The 22,269-nt window shown below is 36.4% G+C and overlaps 1 protein-coding gene across 7 annotated transcripts in view; it reads left to right on the forward strand.

The window, feature by feature from the left end:
- The window catches only part of LOC112053058 (atrial natriuretic peptide receptor 1), a 138,268-nt gene extending 122,526 nt beyond the window's left edge, over window positions 1-15,742 (forward strand). For all 7 annotated transcript variants that reach the window (XM_052888442.1, XM_024092327.2, XM_052888443.1 and 4 more), the window contains exons 14-20: window positions 1,105-1,263; window positions 1,694-1,859; window positions 3,860-4,009; window positions 5,569-5,761; window positions 7,741-7,915; window positions 12,805-12,995; window positions 13,257-15,742. In XM_052888442.1, coding sequence (XP_052744402.1) covers window positions 1,105-1,263; window positions 1,694-1,859; window positions 3,860-4,009; window positions 5,569-5,761; window positions 7,741-7,915; window positions 12,805-12,995; window positions 13,257-13,859 — 1,637 coding nt within the window. In that variant the 3' untranslated portion in view covers window positions 13,860-15,742. The remainder of the gene's footprint in view (window positions 1-1,104; window positions 1,264-1,693; window positions 1,860-3,859; window positions 4,010-5,568; window positions 5,762-7,740; window positions 7,916-12,804; window positions 12,996-13,256) is intronic.
- Window positions 15,743-22,269: the final 6,527 nt, after the last annotated feature.

A 22,269-nucleotide genomic window follows, 5' to 3' on the forward strand; every position in this document is an offset into this window, starting at 1 on the left:
TTATGGGACTTTGTTTAAGATTAAGTCTGAAATTATATTAGAATGTCGTGTCGAGAAGTGTTGGAAGGCTGTTCAAGGTTGTTTGATCTTTTTTTAGTATCACATAGTATTTATTTTTGTATATAAGCTTAATGTCTAGGATCTAGACCACTAGATTGGTTTTGGCTTTACTGTGCGTGGTCGGAATAAAAGTTATTCGGCATTACTTGTTGTTTTTCTCGAATAATATTTTGTTTGTCTTGATTTGACTGATAGTTAAGACTACTGAGCATAAACTGTTGAGTTTGGAATATTTTATAATGTAAGTAAATTCTAGAAATTAAAATTTGGGGTGGGATCAGAAGAAGAAAAAAGTTTTTGTTGGTTTTTTGATATTCTCATTTTGGGGTATGATTGTAATTTACTGTAAGAGTAAGTAGGTCGTACCCATATTCGGCTCACTGCTGAGCTCGAGTCTCCTCTGAGAATGAGAGGGGTTGCAGTCTTCACCCACGTAGAGAATTAAGAAAATTCTTAGGTATGCAGGGTTCCTCACGATGTTTTTCTTCACTGTTTGAGACACGTGACATTTAATTTCTTAAATATAAACTTACGTGTCATTACGTGAATTTACATAATGAGATCCTGAGAACAGGATCTCTTAATATCTGATCACAGGAGGATCACAAAAGGTGAAAAAGAAAAGCGACTTTTTTGAGTTTTTGCAGCGGAGTGTCCGTTAATTTTAATTTCGTGCTTATATACAGATTTGTCAAAGACAATATAGAATAGTGTTATATAAAAATAATTATAATTACAGATGACATATTGGTAATATGGTGAAGTCCGCTCTATCATATCACACCCTCCGGAATCGGAGGTAGAGGTCATAACGTTTTACGTTTAAATACTTATAAATTATCACACTAATATTATACAAGTGAAAGTATGTGTAAAAGTGTATGTTTGTTACTACTTAGCGCCGTAAATACTGAACCGCTTTGGATGGAATTTGGAATACAGATAGACTATACCTCTCCAACATTAAAAGCATTTAATTCCGGAAAACCCATTTCCGTCGTATTTTTGTAGAGCAGAATTTCATTAAATAATCTTTGTTCTTAGGAATGCTCTGGACAGCACCAGAACTGCTGCGGATGGCTGAACCCCCTCCCGAGGGTACCCAGAAGGCAGACGTTTACTCCTTCGGCATCATCATGCACGAGATAGTGAACAGACAGGGCGCGTTTTGGCTCGGACCTGGCATTGAGCTGTCTCCTAAAGGTCAGTCATCCTTCAAAGTCAAAATCAAAATTAATTTATTTTAGGGTTACTTTTCAAATACTTTTGAAATGACGGGTTATTTATGATATTATGGATATATTACGAGTTACGAGGTTCCAAACACGGTTCCGAAGAGCTTCATCATCATAACCTGCCGATGAATTCATCAAATGCTGGCCTTTTTTGAGGACTTTCAACAACGGCATGGGCTTGAACCGTCAACATTGTTTTTGGGCGGTGCCCAAAAATAATAAACTTTAAGTGCCTATTTGGCATAGCACCGCCTTCAAACCGATCAGTAGAAAGGACATAGGTACTATGTTATTTTTCACTTAATAGAGTAGCTTTTCGGTAAATTTTTTTGTGAAAAAGATTTTTTAAAATATACGCTTTTTCTTACTCACTAAGAATGTAATATTTTTTATAACAGAAATAATAGACGCAGTCATCGGTAGCTGCCTACGTCCCAACACCACTTACAACAGATCGTGTGAAGCCGATGACGCAGCCGAGCTCATGCGACGATGCTGGGCTGAGGACCCCACAGAGAGGCCTGACTTTGGACATATTAAAGGCGCAGTACGCCGCCTTAATAAGTAATTCATACGTACATATGCTTGTGTAGTAAATAGTAGTCTGGGACGCTCGATCTCGTGTTGACTCGTGCCGACGCTAGGTGGCGCGACTTGTTTCGTAAAGAGTAGGGATTTAGAGAGGGGTAGCGATCAGTTGGCGGGATCGACTTGCGATATAAGGCGCTCGTTGTGTGGCGTGGTGGCGTTCGAGCCGTCCATATTACTTGTTGTGTAAATTTTTATGGGTTATTTGGGAAGCGGGAAGAGTGACTTGCGTGGAAAAGGGGAGTGTAGCTATCAAAGACGTCACACAAAGTTTACAAGTGCGGGACTCCACTCAAGGTCATTCTCTGCCATTCTAGGGTCTTATTTTGGTTACAGTTTGATTTTTTAATTAAGTTGTTCTGACAAATATTGTGAATCATAACCTTTGTTCGACATTAATTTTCTTATTGTTTGTAACCCACTTCTGAGTCTGCTAAAGCTTGATTATATTGTAATAGTAAAGTCTGGAATGAATGCGTTTCTGATATGTTTTAGGTACAAACACCATAATACCGTCCATAAACTAGACAATGGTTGCCTTAAGCAATCACAGCCTATGTTATTTATATCCCTTCAGTATTACATTATCCATTAGTTCCTTAAAAAACCCTTCCCTACACTATTGACAATAATATTATTGTGTGATGGGGGAGCTTAATTGGATTAATGTAGTATGTGTTCGAAGTGCCGTTTATGTACGTATATGCAAAAAGTTATCAGAAATGTTATATTTTTGTATAATATTGGCCAGTCATTGAAACAGTCCGCAGTCGCCCAAAGTTGCAAATTATTCGGATAAATTATATAGGCTATATCATAGACCTAATTGGTAAATAAAGGACTCATAAAATTTTACTGCATAGTAAGGTTTTATCCGAATTTGACCTTATGATTGAGATAATGTAGATTTTATCATAATTGGATGACCTAAATGTATGGGAACAGAAAAAAAAAACTGTTTCCATGACTACGAGTGATGCAACATTTCACGTTTTTAAGCGTCGTCTTTGTTTATAAAACATACATTATATTACAAACTTTTGCGTATTCGCTGTGACGCCCGCGAATAAAAGGCTTTGAAAATATTTAATTCCTGAATTAAGTATTATTCGTTTTGGAAAGTGTGTAAAAAATTCCATTAGGTTAAACAAGTCTTGAACTTTGACGACTAAGATATTGATTGTATTAGCAATTTAGATTAAAATTGGGATAAGCAATAAATCCACGACAGAAAGAAACATTTAGCATCTATTTTACGATCTTGAAGACTTATCGCTTTATTGGCAGAGATACAAAATAATGGTAATAAATACAAGACTAATAAAAATGACGATCATACCAATAAAGCTTTGCCAGTATAATGTTATTGGTCTTAATTAACAAAGTTCTGAGAAGTAAACAATTATAGACTTAGTAGAGATAATAGACTTTGTAAAATCACTAACAGTCAGCCATCATAACAACATCGTTATAGTGTAAGAGCCTGTGATGAGAGACCTTCGTCATTTTATAAACAAAAAGTTTCTCATTGATTTCGAAGATGACATCCACATGTAGCTCCAGCTAAAGTCCAGATAAACAGTCTGAAAATTCGGGCAACTCTGTGGTTTATTTTTTACTTTTTTAATTAAGTTTTGATCAATTTATTTGTTCAGGGTCTTATTATTCGTTTTAATTTAATTCTTTACAGTAAATTTTAGTTTTATTGTGACTCTGTAAAAGAACTTCTAAATATGGAATAAAATTTTTATTGTATTCAGAATAGTAGGTACGTAGAAATCATGTTTTCTCCGGCCCAGACACTTTACAGTTAAATAGATAAACTTTAAAAACTAATGAAGACAAATTGTCATGCTTTGAAATGACGAAAGTCTTGCAAACATAGACTCTTGGTCTATAAAATCTATAATACTTTGCTTTTGTTTTAATTTAATCTGATTACGGCATTGTTGCTAATGTTATATTGTTCATTTCAGAAGTCAAGAGAGTAGCAATATATTGGACAATTTGCTTTCCCGTATGGAACAATATGCTAATAATTTAGAATCATTAGTAAGTGAGCGCACTCAAGACTATCTAGAAGAGAAGAAGAAATGCGAGGAGCTATTATACCAGTTACTGCCAAAGTAAGTACCTAACTACTATACAGGGTGCTTGAAAGTATTTCCCATAACTCTAGGGTTAATTATTGTTTAAGGAAAAATAATTTAAAATGTCCATGGAACGTGTGTACTAAAATGAATCATTTTCAGAGTACAAAGTAAATAAATCTTAAATTTTGTCTTATCGCATCCTTATATTATTATGACTTAGCCAAACTTTTCATTGATAAATATCATGAAGTAGCTTACTAGTGAAGTGCGGAGTGCAAGTTGCAATATCTCGTCGATATCGACAATCTTGACACTACAGTTACGTTTTGCAAAGATAGATCAATTACAATTCGTAATTATTTTAATTACTTTGTATGAAAACTTAAAAAAAATTTTTTATTTATAAAAAAAAACCGATGGGAATAAAAAGTTATGGGAAATACTCCCTAGCACTCTGTATATTGTTCTGATATTCTGTTTCACGGAAGCGTATTAGCTAGAAAAGAAACAAAAGGTGAGCCAAAGGGCTCGTTTTTCTAATGACGTCTTCTGTATCATTGGGACATAGACTACAGAAAAGCGATCGGATCAATAATTAATGAAGAAAGTTTTCTTTCCTTTGTTATTGTCTTATTTTTCCCAAAAAAAGTACTTACTTTTACCAAGTTCGATATGTAATAATAAACAGGCGTATTTTGAATTAAACATTCCAAAGATAACAACTGTAATTAAAAGTAAACGGAAGTATTTTGCAGTATCGCGAACAATTTCACTACGAACGGTCGCTTTAACTTTTATCTTTATTAAACTCTACGTAATTTTACCCTTGTAAGTAAATTTGAAATATCAGAACTCCTTCCTTAATATTTTGGCTCTGTTATTATAAAGTTGCGAGCGAATTGGCTAATTAAAAATGTACGTTTTTTAACATGGATGACTATGATTTTCTGTGCAAGTTTTGATTTTGTTTATTCTATATTTATCAATTAAGCAATAAGTTATGGTATATAAATAAACACACGTCTAATTATAGTGTAATTAAACCCCAGTGAATATCGCAGTCCAGGGCTTTAGAGAAAAAATATATTTTTAAGACAATATGTGAAATCATCCTGACACTTAGCTTTGTGCTAACCTTTTATTAGACTATTTTATAAAATGACCAAATTCGGGCTACATGTGGCTCTTAGAGTATAAGTCTACATTACAAAAGAAAGTTTGCTTATTTCATTTTGACTGATTTCAAAAAAGGAGGTAGTACGAGGAGCCGATGGAAATTAGGGTCCCAAGATGCTGTAATAGGCATGGGAAAGTGCTGTGTTGGTCGACCCCCTACTGATTGATTTACCAAAACTGTTTCAAAATGAGTCCGGTAGGCAGAGCCTTTTTGCATCTATGAAGTGCACGTCACTACTCTCAGGTGGTACTATGGTCATCTGATCAGTATCAGATGACATTTTTGCATCTATGAAGTGCACGCCATTATTCTCAGGTGGTACTACGGTCATCTGATCAGTATCAGATGATCTTGGAGAATCTTGGAGAAGTTAATTTTTGAGGCATTTTTTTTATTTCTTTTAAATTTTCCTTAGGTCAGTAGCGTCTCAACTAATCAACGGCCAATCAGTGGTCGCTGAAACATTCGAACAAGTCACTATATACTTCTCCGACATCGTCGGCTTCACCGCTCTCTCCGCCACCTCCACTCCGATGCAAGTGGTCGATCTCCTCAATGATTTGTACACCTGCTTCGATTCTATTGTCGAGAACTACGATGTTTATAAGGTAAGGTTCAATAGCTCGTTAAGGTTCATAACGACCAGAATAACCTTTGTCATTATTAGCCTATTTGTAATACAAAGCCGCCTTACAGGACAGTAGAGTGGGCTTTGACGGCCTCCGTGGCGCAGTGGTATGCGCGGTGGATTTTCAAAAGGGTTCGATCCCTGGCTGGGCAGATTGAGATTTTATTAATTTGTCCAGGTCTGGTGGGAGGCTTCGGTTGTGGCTAGTTACCACCCAACCGGCAAAGACGTACCGCCAAGCGATTTAGCGTTCCGGTACGATGACGTGTTAAAAGCGAAAGGGGTGTGGATTTTCATCCTCCTCCTAATAAGTTAGCCCGCTTCCATCTAAGACTACATCATCACTTACCATCAGGTGAGATTGTAGTCAAGGGCCAACTTGTAAAGAATAAAAAAAAAACTGGTGAAATTGAATGACGTGCCATGGAAGTAAACTAAGGAGCGCGCGTAAATTGAACTTTGAATCAAATTTAAAAATGCACAGTACTGGTCCGCACAAAATGTGCATTAAAATTATATAATATATATTAATAAATTACCGCAAAGCATTAAGGGAAAAGAAAACATTAATGAGTATTTAACAACTTAAAAAATCTTTTAGCATGAAAAAGTGTATTGTAAAATAAATGACCTTTTGACCGAAAACTAATAAATCCGCCTTCTTACTTACGTTAAGTTAATTTACTTATACTTTGTATTTATAACACCCTCACAGGGTTCCATTTGTAATAATTATGACATTTTATCCTTAACATGTGCTAAATATTGTAATGGAAATGTAACTTAAATAAATAAATGAACTCCAAATCACTCTATCCATTATCACTCTAACCTGCACTGGAGGGTGCGGGTTAGAGTGATAATTTTTGAATAACGATTGCTATCAGATGCTAATGCTATTTCTATGATCGCTAACGCTTCGGAAACTAGAAATATGTATGGGAATGACAGATCTTGATAACGTGACCTGTCGGTAGCAAATGTCATACACATTTTTCAATCCCGTTTGTTTAACGTGCTCAGACTCGAAACAACAACACCAAATTCCCAATGACAGACCTTCCCTGAGAAGTTGTTGTAAGATAGATAAATAAAAATTTTACAGCCCCCTCTGAGTTAAAATCAACAAGCCATTGGCGTACCGAAACATCTACCTTTTACCTTTGATCTTAAGCCGGATTTATATTTGTCTGACCTGTCGTGTTGAGACGCATCAGAACAGAATCGGTTTCATACATTTTGTATGCGACAGAAGCCATCACGACATGTCACAACACGAGACGTCAGATAAATGTAAATCCGCCTTTAGATTAATATATATATATATATATTAATCTAAAGGCGGATCTGAAGACAAAAGTCTTCGAACAGTGCGTGTTGCCAGTGATGACCTATGGTTCCGAGACTTGGTCGCTAACTATGGGCCTCATAAGAAGGCTCAGAGTCACACAGCGGGCGATGGAACGAGCTATGTTAGGAGTGTCTCTACGTGATCGAATCAGAAATGAGGAGATCCGCAGAAGAACCAAAGTCACCGACATAGCTCAACGAGTTGCGAAGCTGAAGTGGCAATGGGCGGGGCACATAGTTCGAAGAGCCGATGGACGTTGGGGTCCCAAAGTGGCGACCCCGCACTAGTAAGCGCAGTGTTGGCCGACCCCCCACTAGGTGGACCGACGACATCAAGTCGCAGGGATTCGCTGGGTGCAGGCGGCTCAGTATCGTGATGTTTGGAAGTCCCTACAAAAGGCCTATGTCCTGCAGTGGACGTCCATATCGGCTGATATGATGGTGATGATGATGATGATATATATATTATGCTTTTATTATTTATATATATGCTTTTAATAGATTGATATAAATGGTTTGTTAGCTCATTACTTACTCGTAGTTCCGAATACATTATATGTTATAGATCATATCCTTGTTGATGTTCTAAACTCGCCATAATTTCGTCAGGTGGAAACAATAGGTGACGCATACATGGTGGTGTCAGGGTTACCGGAACGGAATGGTACTCGACACGCTTGCGAAGTGGCGCGGATGTCGCTGGCTTTGTTGGATGCGGTACGTCGGTTCAGGATCAGGCATCGACCGCTTGATCAACTGAAACTACGGATTGGATTACATTCTGGTGAGTTTCATCTAGATAGATAGATAGATAGATTCTTTATTGCGCATAACAAAAAAATGATCTCTGTCTTCGGGCGTTGGTTCGAATCTTGTCCGATGCCTGCACTTACTTTGCAGTTATGTGCATTATGAGAAATTAAATATCACGTGTCTCAAACGGTGAAGGAAAAACATCGTGAGGAAACCTGATACCAGAGAATTATCTTAAGTCTCTGCGTGTGTGAAGTCTGCCAATCCGCATTGGGCCAGCGTGGTGGACTGTTGGCCTAACCCCTCTCATTCTGAGAGGAGACTCGAGCTCAGCAGTGAGACGAATATGGGTTGATGACGAGTTTTATCTAGATAGATAGATAGATTCTTTATTGCGCATAACAAAAAAATGATCTCTGCCTTCGGGCGTTGGTTCGAATCTTGTCCGGAGCATGCACTTACTTTGCAGTTATGTGCATTTTGAGAAATTAAATATCACGTGTCTCAAACGGTGAAGGAAAAACATCGTAAGAAAACCTGCATACCAGAGAATTTACTTAATTTTCTACGTGTGTAGTCTGCCAATCCTCATTTGTACAGTGTAGTGGGCTATTAGCCTAACCCCTCGCATCCTGAGAGGAGACTCGTGTTCAGCAGTGAAGTGAAGTGAATATGGTTTGATAATGATAAATGATGAAAAAAACAAAATCAATAAGATTTAGCGCTGTGTCTCATGATGCTAATAAGTAACCGGAACAAACGATTTAATTCGCTTATTGAGCACAGCGATGTTTCTCCACCAACTCCGGATTGTGAATTTCTCAGAAGAAATAAAACTCAGAGTGTATTTTATAAACCGAAGACTTGAACCAAATACCTATTGATCAACAAACTAACCACTTTAATGACGAGAAAATTTCTGGTGGCATCATTTAATAAAACCCTCGTTCATACCCACTCGTACAATTTTACACGAATACGTGCCTTCCTGGAAGTCGAGCAAATTCCCAGTGAGTGAGATTTGGGATATTTCTCTGCACAAAGATTTTTCCGACTTCCCTGTTATTTATAACGTTTAGATAATTGACGCAGTAGGGAATTGAGTGTGGATATCGCCTCTGAAATACGCGATAAAAGCGTCTCCTTTTTTCTCTGAGCATCTATATTTTTACCATAACATTATTATAATATTTCGCACATTTTCTTCAAAGCATTCAAAGATACTTAATAAAAATGGGATATGCAATTTAAAAGTGCCACTTTGCAACTAAACATAGTAAAGTTTGCATAAAAAATAGGACAATAGTTAATTGCTGGTGAAAGCGTACAAATAATATAGCAGTATACAATAATTAGAAATATATTTAAGTAAATAATCGATACGAAAGATTTTTTTTTCTCTCTTGTTTCTTGGTCTATCGGAGATCAGTCTCTGGACCATAATCCGATCAAATGACTTTTTAGTATGTCGTATGTGTATGATACGAAAGATTAGATTAAAGTTATGTATATTTTAAGAAACAAAATATCACGAAACGATGAAGGAAACCATCGAGACGAAACTTACATAATCTGATAATTTTCTGAATTTCTGCATGTGTGAAGTCTACCAATCCGCATTGGACCAGCGTTGTGGACTATTAGCATAACTCCTCTTATTCTGGGAGGAGACTCGTGATCAACAGTAAGCCCAATAAAGGGTATTTTATAAACGATAAAAAAGTAACAAAATTAAGAATATCAGAGTAACGAAAACTTACGTAAAACGTTGCCCATGTTCTATGTTCTTGAAAATTCTTAACGTGATTGTAAAGTTTATTCTACAATCAAAAGATCTATTATCTGATTTACCCTCTAACTACTCATTGACCCTGTAAGACGTTTTCGTGTTCAACCATTAATTTAATTTCCTCTTAAATTGCGTAAGAGGTCGGTAGCAGTTTAATTACATTTGGTATTTGGTCTAGTTTCTTTTGGGAAAAAAATGGTCTTATGCTTTTTTCCGCGAAGTAATTAAAATTCCCTCAACACTCGTTTCACTCTGACACCAGAGCATAAGAGTTCTGAACTCGACAGTATTAAAATTACAAATTGAATTTTGTTTATTACTCCAACAAAATCATTAAAAATATTAGTAATGTTTTTGTTAATTAAAAGCTAATTCAAGTGTGCTTTTGTGTGTGTGTTTGTGTTAGAAAACGACTTACATTTTTACAATTTTTGATTCTGTAGCGATATTTTAAATACTTGTAAAGATATTCTTACAACTCGATTACATAAGTCTTAAATTCGTCTGTTGTCTCTCCTTGTCTAACACGATACCATATATATATATATATATAAATCGTATCGATACCATAACCGTAATATGGTATCGATACCATATATATATATATATATATATGGTATCGTGTATCGTGGTATCGTGTATATATATATACATTTTTTACATACATATATATATTTATACATATACATATATACTTTTTTACATATATATATATATATATAGAGAGAGAGATAGAGATGAATACTGAAGAGTAATAAAATAAACTTCTACGATCTATAATGTAACCGCATTTCCAAATCCTTAAGGCCCATATGACTGGAAATATGAGTCTTAACTTCGTCTCTCACTGTCACAACACACGATAACGTAGATAGAGATGAGACCTACGAAACTCACATTATCGAGTGATATCGAAACCGGTAATGATCTTTAAAAGTGAAAAAACTTAATATGTGAACATTTTTAAAAACTTCAGAACCATAGAAACATTATAGACGGCCATTTTTTCGCTACTGGATACGCATGTATATTCGTATCACTTTACAAACTAATGAGGTGTGTGTATACTCCTCGGGAATGTAAATAATATATTAGCTCATGAGATTTCACCGTCCATTTTTTATGACCCTTGAATACATGCTCGATACAAAATATTTTTTATGCGAACCTTTTTATATTTAGGTACATTTCGTGAAGATGTTATTGAGAAAAAGGTTTAGGTCTTATGAAATTTAGTTTCTTTTTTCAAATCGAAGTCTTAATTATTTGAATGTATGTAATTTTAATTCTGCAATTTCTAATATCCGCGCGTTTTCTGAATCCTAAGAAGGAAATCATGGAAGAAATATCTACGAAGTGATAGGTACACCTTTTGTATTATTGCTTTTTCTGTACGTTATCTATATTAATAGACTTTACGATGTGTATAAAACCATTGTCTTAGTTAACTTTCATTTATTTATAAAACGATTGAATATATTTTCTTTATTTATGGTAAAAATTTTTTGGTACTTGTTTACTTGCAGAATAAATCATACTGTTTTTGTAAACTTCAAATTTATTTTACGTACAAGAAACATTCTGAAAAAATTTTAATTATCAAGGTAAATCGGCAAATTCAAACCAAACAGCAATTATTTTTAACAGGTCTAAAAATATTCTTACAAATTCTAAAAAAACAATATCACAAATTGAACAAAAGAAAAAGGTAGCCTACGAAAAAAATACCTATAAAAAGTGAAGGATAAAAAAGTATTATGTAAAAAGCTTTAGTTCATAAATAAAACATCGAGAGGAGGAAAGAAGATCGTTATTGTTACAGACAGGCTGTTCTTTGTGGCGAAGGAATTTTCATCCAAATTGCAATCAACTTGTGAAATTTCACTGATAAAACGCAAATTAGGTATATTGGCTCGGTATAAAGCTCCTTTGCTTAGAATAAAAATTCCTTCTTGTTTTTGAAACACGGTAGTGTTGCAAGCAAGTTTGCTAAAGAACGTTGTTACAACCAGACATCAGTATGATTGCTTACTTTTATTTTTTTTACTCATCACCATCATTAATTGATATCTGGAGTACTAAATTTGGTATAATAAAAGAATATTGGTTACGTTCTTCGGTTTTGAATTTTAAATATTTTTTTTTGTGAAATATGATAATAAAATATTGAAATAATATTAAAATGTTTTTAACAAACGCTTCAAACTTAGTCTCGTCGCTAGAAGTTAACTTTCAAAGTAGTATATCCAATATTTGTCGAAGAAAGTAATACATTTTTATATTCATCAGTTATGTTAACCTTGGGTGTTTTACTTTCTTGCATATTATAATATCTTCTTACTGTTCCTCCGTATTTATATCATTTATTTATTAGGTATTTAGTCGGAGATACTGTAAGTAGACAATAGGCCTGTAGGCTATATTTCTCGAAGTTATGTCTATCCCCTTTACCGTGAAGCAAACACAAAAATTTAATAAGATATTAACTAAAAACAAAATTAATAGAGTAAATGACAAAAAATTCTCGTACTCGTGACTACAAAAGTAGTAAACAACTTTGAGCGGTGGTTGTCATAAATAATAGTGATAGAAAACGAACTGTGACTAGGTCCTTTGATATTTTGTTCCACATTTTTGTTGATAAATAAGGTTGAAGGAAGTAACAACACAATTCGCTACTTTTTCATACGACTTCCTATGAAATATTATGAAAGTTATTCATCGTGAAAGCGTTAACATTACATATTTAATATTCACAAAGATCATAGGAGACAACATATTCTTAAAATTAAGCCCTAGTGACCTGTACAACTTTCGTTGTTCCCTTCCATACTAGTCAAAAGGAATACGTACCAATGGAAAGCAGCATTTCTAAAAGACAAAAATGGTCGGCTTTCATCTTCACACAAAAAGTAAAATTAGTTATTTTATGTAATGATAATAAACATTGTAAAGAGTGATGATTTTAAAAGAGAATCTTGTGGTTTATTTCCGACTATTCCCAGCAGAATACCTTCGAAACCGGTGGTAGAGTCTGTACAAATAAATACCTAAGTCAAAGTGGATGTTTCAAAACTGATTGTAAATTAAACCTACTAGAAATTATTGAATTTTGATTTTGATTTATTCAGGTCCATGTGTGGCTGGTGTTGTTGGCTTGAAGATGCCGCGATACTGCCTGTTCGGAGATACGGTGAACACAGCTTCAAGGATGGAATCCAATGGTGAAGCATTGAAAATACACGTTTCACCGACGACGAAGGCGTTGCTCGACACCTTCGGGACATTCAAGCTGGAATGTCGAGGAGAAGTAGCAATGAAGGTAGGTCAACATTTAATTGCATAAGTGTAAGAGATATTGGAACTGTTCTTTATTGACTACTGGTGATGTCACTCAAGCTGCAAGCGTATAAAGAGACTGATTTGCATGATCCACAAAATGGTCCCACAGTTGGATATATTTAATTCTGTAGGGATATTCGAAAAACACTGTCCTGAGCTATTTGCATCTAACTACTGAAAAATACTCATAGAAAAATGTAGTGTATTTAGGTGTAGTAACTAAATTGCTTTTTTGTTATAGGGTAAAGGAGTTCTAGTCACGTATTGGTTATTAGGAGAAATAATAGATCCAAACGCTCCAAAGGAGAAGGCACCATTAGTGAAATTACAAAGTCAATCTAAAAACAGCGGTTCGCTATCGCATCTAACGCCATTCAGGCAACGACTGGATCATGGATCAAGATCATCCAGCAGACGTGGCTCAGGGGTCATTTTCCAAAAGCAACCAGATGTAACGAAATTGGAAAAAGAAGCTCAACCAATTTTGCAGCTCATAAAGATGCAGCGACAACATTCCGATCCAACTGAACCTGTGTCGAACGGTGTGACGGATGTTGAAGAATTCGATAAAGATACATTATCCAATTCAATATCACTGAACGTAAACTCAGTCAATCACAACAATGTAATGTCTGGACAACCTAAAGTCAAACTTAAGGATTGTCAGATGAATTCCATTGGAAATCACAAAGCGAATAAGATAGGTAATAACAATTGGATACCCAAGTTACCAACCGCAAGTTCCTTTGATAACGGCGCTAGGAAAGTTAATGAGTGTCTCAAAGACTATAGTAGTGTACCATTATTGTCTAAAGCTGATAAACCAAATGATTCAATTGTTTAAATTATAAAATTTGTACTTAAAAAGATTCTACTTTTTTTAGAAAGTATATGTCACCTATGTTTAATATGCTAAATTATAGTTATTGATGTTCTGTTAAGCTGTTAACCTTTTGAAATTAAAACTGAACGTGTAATAGACATAGTTATATGTGAATCAATGGCCCTCTAAATATTTATATAGACTAATATATTCCTCAACTTAACGTAAGCAACTTTATTAGTATTTTTAAATGTTAGTACCTATTAGGCAATTTGATATATGATATCTCTATACTTTGTTGTGTAAATACTGTTTCTATAATGTGAGTTAGTGAGTTCCATACAGCTTTTGTCAACACAAATCTAACGTTTTCTTTGGATATGTGTACCTATCTTTCCGCAGCTTTTGCGGATAAAAGTAAAATAATGAGGTTAAGTGTGTTATTAATAAACTATTTGCATTTGCGTAGAAATTGTGTATAGTGTTGAATAAATGTAACTACGTTCAATCGATAAACAAGTGTAAGAATTCCCTAAAAATTATTAAAATGATCTAGTAATCTATATCATGGACGATATTTTTATATAACAAAAGTGAACTGCTATTCATGTGATATTATAAAATTGTTTTGAACCCATATTATTTATTTAGGTACGCGTAACTAACCCATATTCAAATAATATCATGAGATACCCACATTAAAAAAAAAATGTAGGTATGCCATTAAATTTTCATTTTAGTATTTTTTTTATTACGTCTAAAGGCGAATTGACGCTTAATTGCAATCTTACGTTGTTAAATGACAATCAATGATGTTCGAAAAAGACGGGTAGATAGCGCAAGTAGCACGTGAAAACTATGCTAATTAGCAAACCTGAACTCAGTCACCGTCATCGTGCAATAGACAACGCTGCTGAAATAGTTTTTGTGTGAGTTGTAAACATCAAATGTGGTTTATGTAACCTATCATTGGTGATAATGCCTAATGATATAATAGTAGGGCTCTTAGAGAAACGGCAGAAATCATTCAAGTTTTCAAGTTATAACCTCTAATCTTTTCTATACCAAATTATACGGAACAGATACGAATACTAGTTATACAGAAACCTGTTAGTACCTATACAAATTACCAACAATTCTCTCTATTATTTCCAACTTATTAAATTTGCTATTGAATATAAATTTTATAAAATTAGAATCGTTAATAATGAATGTGACAAATGTACTTAATTTATAATATCTAGGTATATTTTATGTAACTGTTGATTGCACTTTTTAACTTTTGTAGAGTTCTTAGATAACTATTGGATAGAAGCAGGCGTTACTTTGCGGAAGTTCATCATGATTATATAATGATTTATTTATTTTGCTATCATCGACTTTTCGCGGATGATAGCAAAATAAATAAATCATTATATAATTCTTAAATAACCTTATATCCAATACGGGATGACCAATACCTTCGTCTGTAATTTCTATAAGAATTACTGATCCGATTTGAACAGAGCTTTTAAAATCTCCTTTGCTAGTTACGTGACTTCCTAAAACGATAATCTTAGCTGAAATTATCTTTTTTCTTTCGTTTACAGTCACAACAATATCAAGTTGTATTATACGGCTTATATTTCATTTTACTTAATTATTTACTTATTGCAAAACAAAATGCAATCAAAGTTACATTACTAGACATTAAGATTAATTTAAACTATTTATTATTTTGTCTTAAGCGATGATAGATTGTAAATAATATTTTTTATTCATTGTATATAGTAATTATTTAGTTAATTATAATTTTATTGTGATTCTAGCTAATGGTTGTAAATGTGTATTCTGTTACGTGGCCGGTGTAAAAGACGAAATTCAATGTTCTAAACTTTAATAGTAAATAAAATGAGTGAGAATTATTTAAATCTTTTATTCAAAACCTTTCCTATCTTTTTCATCAATCTGATTCTTATATAAAGACGTAATAGGATCTTCGCGTCGTCATATTAAAGTGGGCGGATAGTCGTGCCTTTGAGTATATTACTATAGAAATTATTTAACGGACTTTATATAATATTTAGAATAGATAATATTACAGACGAACACGTCCTATAAGTACTTCCCCGGACCTCTTACTAAAAGCTCTATTGCTTGATGGAGAGCTTAATTTATAATTTAAGAATTAGTAATAATTTAATTTCCTGATTAAAAAAATACTTATAATTTACTGGAACAAGACCCAAATAGACCAAGAGAGAGAGAGACTGTTTCAAGGGTCAATGAATTAAGTTTTTTACTTTGGCAATTGAGCATCTTGAATCTTGCTTACTTCAAAGGTCACCACTATCTAAACTTCATATTTGGAAGTAGCATGCCTTACCTTATAGAAGTAGCCTTACCTATGGAAGTAGCATGCCTTACCTTATAGAAGTAGCCTTACCTATGGAAGTAGCATGCCTTATCTTATAGAAGTAGCCTTACCTATGGAAGTAGCATGCCTTACCTTATAGAAGTAGCCTTACCTATGGAAGTAGCATGGGTTGACAAACTTTCATCCTTTCAGACAAAAAAGAGGATATGAATTGTGGAGGATCCAAAATTACAAGACTGGCGATTTGAACCAATAAATCGAGGCAGTTATCATGAGAGTAACGAGTTAGTTGCTCAAATAAATTCAAAATAATTTCAACGATCACACAGTAGCAGTTTGTTTATTGGAATTTTAAAAAATCTACTTGATCAAGTGGGACCTTTGTAGGTTCCGTATGGGCCTCCAATAATTAAGGTAAGGGAGATTAACCAAGTTACGTCGTTACTCGAGGACTATCGGCAACCACATCACGCTTTATCTACAAAGTTGCGCCGTTTTTATCTAATTACCTACCTCTTGATATTACTTAATTTAATGAATGGCTTTACTGGCTTTTTACCATATACAAATAGGTTATTGTATTTAAGAAAGAATTTTTTATTTTTCCCAAGAGATAGATTGGCTCTATCTGTTTAAAAAAGGCCAAAATTTTGACTCATTTGATATTCCTACATACGACTAATTTGGCTGTTTGACAATTGGTAATAATTTCCTGACAAAATATTTTAGATAGGTACTTCATCATCATCATTATCAGCTGATAGCCATCCACTGCTGGACATAGGCCTCTTGCATGGACCTCCAAACATAACGGTCTCAAGCCGCCAGCATCCAGCAGTTTCCTGCGATCCGCTTGATGTCCTCGGTCCACCTAGTGGGAGGTCGACCAACACTGCGCTTTCTGGTGCGGGGTCGCCATTCCAGCATTCCGGTCCCAAGGACCCCAACGTCCATCGGCTCTCCGAACTATGTGGCCTGCCCATTGCCACTTCAGCTTCGTGACTCGCTGACTCTCCTCATTCCTGATTTGATCACGCAGAGAAACTCCAAGCATAACTTGCTCCATCACCCGTTGACCTTTACCCAATGATATTTTATACTGCGAGAGAAGTATAGAGATGAGGCACTAGCGCATCAAAACTGAGGCGGACAAATGTGGAAAATTGGCTTAATTTCATTTAGTGACAATGTCGTCTACAATGTCGAGTTATGTTTTCAGGAAGTGTAAACACTAAATATACAGAAATTTAAAATGGAATTAAAGACAAAATTGTGCATGTGTAGCTAAATGCGGATCACTTTTTGCGGTGATTTTGTAGAAACGTAACATGTCTATAGTATAAAATTATCATTGCCTGTACTTGAATGATATACGTCGATGATAGAACTTTACTAGCTAAAACAATTAGAAGGTATCGTCATAGCTATCAAAGTTCAGCAGTTGCGACAAAGTTAAGATCTAATAATGCACGCTGCAAGTGGCCACGGCCGGATATTGTCTACGGAAGCGGCGCGGTTTTGAGGTTAGAAATAGGTTTTGAGGTTATTGGATATTGCAGTCATTAGTGTTAAAATGTTCAAGTGTCAGGTTTGAGCTTTCGAGTTTGGAAACTGTGTTAGAATGTTCAAGGAATTGCCTGCTATAATTTAAGTACCTACTTTTATTTGAAGAATTATAAGAAATACTGTTATGCTATTTCCTACCGCTAGCAGTTTGATTGAAGGGCATGGTTGCCGGTGCAGGCAAATGATACTTAACACTGAATGATTTGTTGAACTGATTGAATCAATGATTGAATGATCACCTAACTGAGGATTACCTAATTCCTCATTTTGATGATCATTCAATCATTAATTATGATCAGCTTAGTGCAGCACTTTGTAGGATGTTGTCATGCCATGGAACATCCTTTGTAAAATTGATAAATTGCGATGATTGGTAATAAAGTATCACAGTATTGGATTTCAGTAATTATACACAGAAATACAATTTATTTATATCTCTTCGGTTTGTATAACGGTGATATAACACTGGCAATTTGCAGGCGAGCTTAAAGCGAGGCGCCCGTTACCAATTCAGCTTCGCGACTCGTTGAGCTATGTCGGTAACTTTGGCTTTTCTACGGATCTCTCCATTTCTGATTCAATCACGCAGGGACACTCCGAGAATATTGCTCGTTCAATCGCCCGCTGTGTTTCACTGAGCATTCTTATGAGGCCCATAGTTGGCGACCAAGTCTTAGAACCATAGGTCATCACATATTACACTCCGTCTAGGCTACCTACCTCACAGAAGATACTCATCGACTGCCCATAGAATAATATTTGAGAAGTTAATAGTTATTAGGACTTCATAAATATTTTGAATAGAATAGAAGAATAGAATCTTGAATAGAAATGTAATTATCATAAGCAATAAAATATATAGTGCCAATCAATCGATATAAGAAGTACTTATCGGCAATTCCACTGCGATTAAGCGGTGTAAGCGTTGCGTGCTAGCTGTGTATTCGCTTCGCATTGAACTCGCTGCAAATCACCAGTGTAATAAGAGCTTTAGATCTCAATAATGATTTATTTTAGTATTGAAGTTATTTATTTACCACGCAATTCGCAGTGTTGATAATATTTATAATTATATTCGTATCTGTATACCAGCTTGTTTTATGACAACATGATAACTACTGCAAGTCTTTTTTTTGTTGGACATCAAATTGATGTATGAGTTTAATTTCGCCTAAATAATAAATCCAAAAATCGGGCTGTTAACGGGCTAACATAGCTGCAGGGGTTAAGTTTATTTAACCTATATTATGAGTATTCTCAACCTTTTTCTATGCGGTACTGTCAACTCATCATCCACTCCTCAAGTGTAATTCATCATAATCATCATCATATTAGCCGATGGACGTCCACTGCCTTTAAAGAGACTTTCAAACATCCTGAGGCACCTACATCCAGCGAATCCCTGAAACTCGCTTGATGACGTCAGTCCACTTGGTGGGGGGTCAACCATCATTGCGCTTACTTATGATTGGTGTAATTAACTAGCTCTATTTATAGTTTTTAAATCAATCTCTAGAGGATACTCAAAAAAAGTATGAAAAAAGATTCAAACATACCAAATGTACAGAATAACCTTCATAATTAGCTCTATTTAAAGTTTTTAACGATGCGTGATAGCCCAGTGGGTATAACCTTTGCCCCGCGATTCCGGAGGGTGTGGGTTCGAACCCGGTCCGCGGCATGCACCTCTAACTTTTCAGTTTTGTGCTTTTAAGAAATTAAATATCACGTGTCTCAAACGGTGAAGGAAAAACATCGTGAGGAAAACTGCATACCAGAGAATTTTCTTAATTCTCTACGTGTGTGAAGTCTGCCAATCCGCATTGAGCTAGCGTGGTGGACCATTTTCCTAACCCCTCTCATTATGAGAGGAGACTCGAGCTCAGCAGTGAGTCGAATATGGGTTGAGAATGATGAAAGTTTTTAAATCAATCTCTAGAGGACACTCAAAAAAAGTATGAAAAAAGATTCAAACATACAAAATGTAGAGACTACACTTAATTTAAATCGCGCAACGTAGTTGGTACTTTTAAAAAATACATCATTAAAAGTTTCCAAAGCTGTTACGGCTTTGTAATATTGTATTGCGAGGAGTTGTTTCACTGGGAAGTGAAAAAAGGCAAAAAAGCACAGTTACACTTTACAATTCACGACTGTGCTCGGTTATCGTTTAAGGAATCCAATTTTTAACTTGCGGTGCCATTTTTAACAGGTATTCTTCATAATAGTCCGGGATGCGTAGAACATTTTTTTACAACTGATTACTATCGAGTTAATATTTCGTGAGTAGCTTCAATTCGACGAAAGGATCAACTTTTTTATTTACGAAAATTCTTGATTCTGGTAGTGTTACGGACAGGAGCTACATTCCCTGTGCGGCGTCAGTGGTGACTAATGCTGATTGGTCGACCGCTGACGCCCCCCGCTCCCCGTACGTCTCTCAGCCCCTGCGATCGCCCCTCTCCTGCTCGGCTCAACTGACCACAGTGCCGGGCGGGGGAAATGCATATATACCGGCCTCCCAGGTCCAAAACTCACTTCCGCTTCAACAGTGAACCAATCAAGATCCCTGAACCATAGAAGTGTGCAGTACAAGATCAAGAACAGTGAACCTTAAATAAGTGTAATAATTGTGATTTGAACAAAGAAATACAGTCCACTTTATCGTTGGAGGGTTTTTAATTTACTTACGATAATTCCCTCCCCAACATCTTTGGTCCTTCGAGCCGGATCTCTGAATCAAGAACCGAACAGGAACACCCCAACATCTATGGTCCTTCGAGCCGGATTTGTGAACCAAGAACCGAACACACTTCAAGATGGTGCGAACAAGAAGTCAAGACTCGCAAATCGAAGGTGAACAGGATGACACTGTGCTGCAAGAACCGAACCCTCGCGCGCCGAACCCCGTTCGTCCTGGGCATATTCGCTTTGCGGAACCTCTTGGCTCTACGAGCACCCCACTACCTCGGCAAGAACCTGTCGTCGAAGCACGAAGCACTGACGTGGACCAAACCCTTCGTGCACGTCCGCCGTCGCCGACTCAATCAGTACGCTCGCAAAGATCGACAGCGAGCACGGCTGCGCGCCGGAAACAGGCTGAGTTTGAGGCGGCAGAACGCCTTGCCGCTCTCAAAAAGCGACAGCTTGAAATGCAGATGCGTTTTGAACAACAACAAATGCAGATGCGCTTTGAACAACAACAAATGGAGTTAGAAACGGACCTCGTGCAGAAAAAATTGGAAATGGAGCTCGCTACGATACAAGCCGAAGATCAAGGAAGCACGCAAGGTCCGGATGAACCAATTAATACAAGACTGCGCACAGAGGCTTGGTTACATCACGCAGATCCTGCACGAGGGGAGCGATTCTCGCATTTTTCTCCTGCGCGTGATTCAGAAACACCTTACGCGGCCACAACTCCATCCCGACTCACTGATCGCAATGAGCCCCGACACGATGAACGCCGACACGAAGAAGTCCGAACGCGTTCACCGACACCGAACCGCACACGAACCCGAAGCATAGAGTTGCTAGCTGAAACTCTACAGCGCCTTGTGCATCATAGGCCCCCACCTCGGTCATCAACGGAGCTGCCAAGCTTCAGTGGGGCATCAAACGAATGGATGCCGTTCAAAGCGTCAATGCGAGACTCTACGCTGTTATATAAGTTTTCTCCAATCGAGAACTTACAACGGCTCCGAAACGCCCTAAAAGGAGAAGCCCGAGAAGCCGTCGCTTCTTTACTCTACACGGCATGCAACCCAGTAGAGATCATGGAGGCTCTAGAACAGAGTTTTGGGCATCCAGAAGCTTTGATCGATAAAGCGCTGGATGAAATAAAACTGCTGCCACTATTGGGACCAACGACGACGGAACTTAACATTTTTGCCGTTAAAGTAAGGAACATCGTGTCTACGATCACCAACGTGGAAGGCCTCGAAGGTTGTCTCCAGAACCGAATGCTTACCAGGGACATTGTAGACAAGCTACCGCCTTATATGCGAAGAAGTTTCGCAAGATATGCATCTGAGAACAGTCGAACCGGAGAACCACACATTGTGATCCTGTCTCGATTTTTAAATAACGAGGCAACAATAGGTTTAGAGTTCACCTACTCAAAACCAATCGATCTTGTAAGAAAAGAGCCGAACCCTAGATTTGCACCATCCCAAAGAGCAACAGGGAAGATCCACGGAGCCAATATGTTTACTGCCAACTACAGAGAGCAGTGCCAGTGCTGTGGTGGCGATCATGACCCGTCACAGTGTCGAAAATTAAAACAGATGTCCATTAACGCTCGCTGGGATTGGGCTAAAACAAACAGAATGTGTTTCAAATGCTTGAAAACAACACACAGTCGCGCTGAGTGTGAAGCGGAGCAATGCGGCATCGATGGCTGCGTTCATTCACATCATCCGCTACTACACGAATGCAGTCCCACAAGTGAGATGGCGAGCACAATCCATACAAGTCAAGAAGAACCAACAAATGAAGTAGTGGCTTCTG

Source organism: Bicyclus anynana, chromosome 22 (genome assembly GCF_947172395.1).
Source record: "Bicyclus anynana chromosome 22, ilBicAnyn1.1, whole genome shotgun sequence".
Taxonomy (NCBI): Eukaryota; Metazoa; Arthropoda; class Insecta; order Lepidoptera; family Nymphalidae; genus Bicyclus; species Bicyclus anynana.